This window comes from Austrofundulus limnaeus, unplaced genomic scaffold (genome assembly GCF_001266775.1).
Source record: "Austrofundulus limnaeus strain Quisiro unplaced genomic scaffold, Austrofundulus_limnaeus-1.0 Scaffold14, whole genome shotgun sequence".
Taxonomy (NCBI): Eukaryota; Metazoa; Chordata; class Actinopteri; order Cyprinodontiformes; family Rivulidae; genus Austrofundulus; species Austrofundulus limnaeus.
Genome location: NW_013952416.1, coordinates 4,486,587 through 4,490,478, shown reverse-complemented (window position 1 = coordinate 4,490,478; position 3,892 = coordinate 4,486,587). Strand labels below are relative to the sequence as shown.

Here is a 3,892-nt window from a genome sequence, read left to right as displayed (position 1 = left end):
TTGAGCACAGATCCACTGAGAAACTTGCTGTTTCAGCAACATTTAATTTAAAAACTGGACTTTTGAGTTTAAATAAATGTTCAGAATTAATTTCCATAAATTGCAGTTTCATGGGCATTTCTGGGTTTTTTTGTATCGAAAAATTATCAAACTTCAAGACTAAAATATTTAACCGAATCATGAATTTCCTGCACCGTTGCAACCCTATGGTTTCGGTTTGTGTTCAACATTTTCCCATTACAAATATAAAATGAAACAAATTTTTTTAAAAGTTTTGTTCATTTTAAAAAACAAAATAAATTCTATATACAATAAGAAAAATACAAATCACATAGAAAATGAAAGGCAGCAGGAAGAAGAAAAAATCTTATCTGCCCTTTTTTTCCAAAAAACTAAATTCAAACAATAATAATCTACAAATAAAAACATCAACTCCTTCTTGAACTATAAATCATGTAGATACAAATACAGAATTATTAGAAATATTAGAAAAGCAGAAATCATAAGATTTCCCTAATAATGCACGCTCTGTTTTTTTTTTTTTATTCTGAATGAGATCGCAAGTCCCACCTGACTCGGCCCCCCGTCCCTCCATGTCCTCCTGTCCTCGTGTATTTTAGGACGAGCCTCTGACTCCACTACCAGGACCTTTCTAACCCAGCCGTGCTTGTGTGTTTCAGATGAGGCGGGCCCCGGCCCTGTCAAGAGTAAGTACGATGCGCTGGACTTTGACACTCTGCTGAAGGAGGCGCAGAATTCCCTGCACCGTTAACAGGACGGCCCTGCTGTCCGGCCAGCCTTAGAAAAAAAACTGCAGCAGAGCCCTTCCAACAACGCGGCTCTGCGCTCAATATCTCCATGCAAGGCAACCTCACAAAATGTTTACATTTTTACTATTGGAGTAAAGTAACAAGGACCGTGTTGTTGTTTTTTTATGTTAATTTCACCGGAGGATACTGCTTAAAACAAGGAAGTCACTGCAAAGTCTGGAAAGATTTAAAGTCAAGAGTGGGGAAAAAAATAAAAAAACTTTGAACAAACAACGATCCAGTCCTCTGAGCAACAGAACAAAGCTGCTTCCTGTCTGTAACGGTGACATCATCGCCCTGCCTTTGAAGAGTGGGCGATGAGACCTGTAGCAAATCCTTGCTATCCCTGCGTTGCGTTGGTCGTTGTGGTGTGTGCTCTTGCGTGTGCGTACTCCCCGTTCTGTTTGTTTTGTACACACAATTTAAAAAAAMAGAAGACGACGCCCCCTTCCTCTATTCGATCTCAAGTGGTGAACCTGCGAGCCGTGTCTGCTTGTCCGGTCGTGTAAACAGGACTTWAAAAAAATCTGCTTTGTTTTAGCAAAACTTGTGGATGTTATCGATTTCAAAGCCTACTGTGTGTGTGTTATGGACAAAGAATATAAGAAAAAAAGCATTAATGTAATCAATGGATGACTGCTAAATGTTTACAARTGTAAAATGAAGATAAAAAAAATCACGTTTTCTTTTTGTAATTGTAGTGCTTCCTTGATTTGATCTATGCACTGTAAGGAGGAAATTGTCTCTTTTGTCCTCCGCTTTCCCCACTTTTAGCTCTTCTCTGATCCTGCCATGCTAACTATTAGCCTCTGCTACTGGCTGCAGTGGGCTCCGTTGAACAGATGCTTTTTTACACCGAGACCCCATCTCTATTTCCAAAATTTACTTTCTACAAATGAGAGAGCAGAAGATCTCCGTTACCCTATTAGGACAAAATAAATGAAATAAAGATGCGTTTCTGTTGGGCTGAAAAATGAAGGAAAAACTCCCAATAAAAACGTGCAAAACTGAACTCAAAAATTTAAATAGTTATCATTTTTAAGGGAGTTTCTAACGTGGAAAATAAAAGTTTACATGTTTCATTTGATGTTTGTAGCGGATAAATCGGACTGTGTGAGGTCATCGRTGGGCGCAAACTGGAAACTTACATTTTTTTAGGAAACAGCTAAAACTTCTCATCACCACGTGTGTGAACCGTCGCATCGGAACAAGGATTAAGTGTAAAAGTGGAGAAAAAGGCAGATATAGTGTTCTGACAAAAGTAGCATTTTGTCAAAATATAACAATTAAAATATGTTATCAGTGTATCGTTTGAATGAACTGTCTGAAATATAACCCTAAAAATTATTTTGAAGCATTTTTTGAGCCGTAGCAACAAAAAAACCTGATTTTGAGGAAAAACACCTTAAAATTTTTAGATTTTCCCTGTGAGCTAGCAAAGTTTTGGTTTCTTTCCAGCTGGTAAATGTCAATATTCAATTACTATTTGAGGTTTCTTCTTTAAAATGAAAGAAAAAATCCTCATTAAAATTACATAAATTAGGATTTAGACCAAATATTTAAGTATTATCGTAACCAACAAGACCAATGAAGTCACATCTCTGGATACACTTGTATCAGGATGATCCAGGTATCAAAATGTAGCTTTTAAAGCAGGAATCTAAAATGTGATGAAATCATTTTTAACAACTTTGAATTAATCCTCGTTTCAATGTAATGGCTCACATATTAGAGAGAACGGTGCACGAGTCTGATGCTATCATTTATTATTGCAATAACGATGTCATCCTTAACTGGAAGTAAAAATTAAAAATGACCTTTTATTTTAGCTGTTTTTACGAGATTAGTTTATTTATAAGGAATAAAATGAGCACCACGCTAATKACAGCCATGCAGAGGTGGATCTGTGCCACCTGTCTGATAACGTCCTGCAGCCTGGTTTGTTTGCTCCAAATATATTTTATGATTTTCAGAAGTTTGCTTTAAAAGTTGCTTAAAATTYGGACAAAATATCAATTTTCTAGCTTTAGATACAGTCTCCTGCCTGCATGAAGAGGCTTAAACCAGCTCTCCTTTAAGGCAGTGAACGCATCACTTATTGTTGCATTCGGATGAGTAAAAACTAAAAGCAGTGACATAAAACAATATTAAACACGTGACTTCAGCACTTTGCTCCTGTGCAATCAATTTACCAACAAAAGATTTGTATTTAAACCCATCTGTTCGGAGAAGTGTTTGGTTTTAAAAGCACAAAAATAATTGTTTCGTAAGCTTTGGTTGAAGCTTGGAGGTTGTGTTGGTTTAAATGGAATGTATTTACCTATTTGAATGTAATGACGGCAGTGTGGCGGTGACGCTTCGGTTCGTGCAGCTTTCTTGGTGCTTTAGAAAAGAAAAGGTGAACTCGATGAGTGGTCGGGTGCTGGTTCTAGCTCAAATCGCGACCTGGGTTAGCGCCTAATCTACATTCCTGCTGCAGCCAGTAGCAGCGTCCCTCGACAAGGGGAGAGAGCCTGCCAAGCCACAGCCAGGGCGCGAGCGTGGGGTCGGCTGATTAGAMAACAGAGCGGTCGGCTGAGAATCCGACTCCTCGTCTGAAACCGGACGAGCGTCTCTACCTCACATCTCTCCATCCCAGCTCCCCTTCGCTGTGTTCGTTCTCCTGGATGCTCCTCTGTTTCAGGGCTGCCACCATTAGTCGACCAGTCGCGATTATGTCAACTCTTAAAACCATCAACGACTAATTTAATTGTCTATGCGTCATTTTTTAAACTTGTTTTTATTTTTTTATAGTCGACCAATCACCGATTAGTCGACTATAAAAATAATCGTTTGTGGCAGCCCTAATTCCCACTACTGCACATGTTTGTCAAGGACAGAAAGGCAGATGCGGCCGTTTGGAGAGAAAAACAACGTTAGAAAAGAAAACTACGCATCAATGTGGGGTGCCGTTTGTAAAGTTACGCAGTCAAAAATTACCACCAATATTTCTTTTATTTATTTAGAAAAAATGAACAAATTTATTTTTCAGTTTTTCACCATATGATTCATACATTTATAAATGTCATAGTTTATATAAACTA

At 38.1% G+C, this 3,892-nt stretch overlaps 1 protein-coding gene across 1 annotated transcript in view; it reads left to right on the top strand.

Annotated features, from left to right (window-relative positions):
• Positions 1-1,504, top strand: part of ppargc1b (peroxisome proliferator-activated receptor gamma, coactivator 1 beta) — a gene marked incomplete at its 5' end in the record, with an annotated part of 40,520 nt that extends 39,016 nt beyond the window's left edge. Inside the window, 1 exon segment of the mRNA XM_014002750.1 lies at positions 681-1,504. Coding sequence (XP_013858204.1) covers positions 681-772 — 92 coding nt within the window.
• Between the last annotated feature and the right edge of the window lie 2,388 nt (positions 1,505-3,892).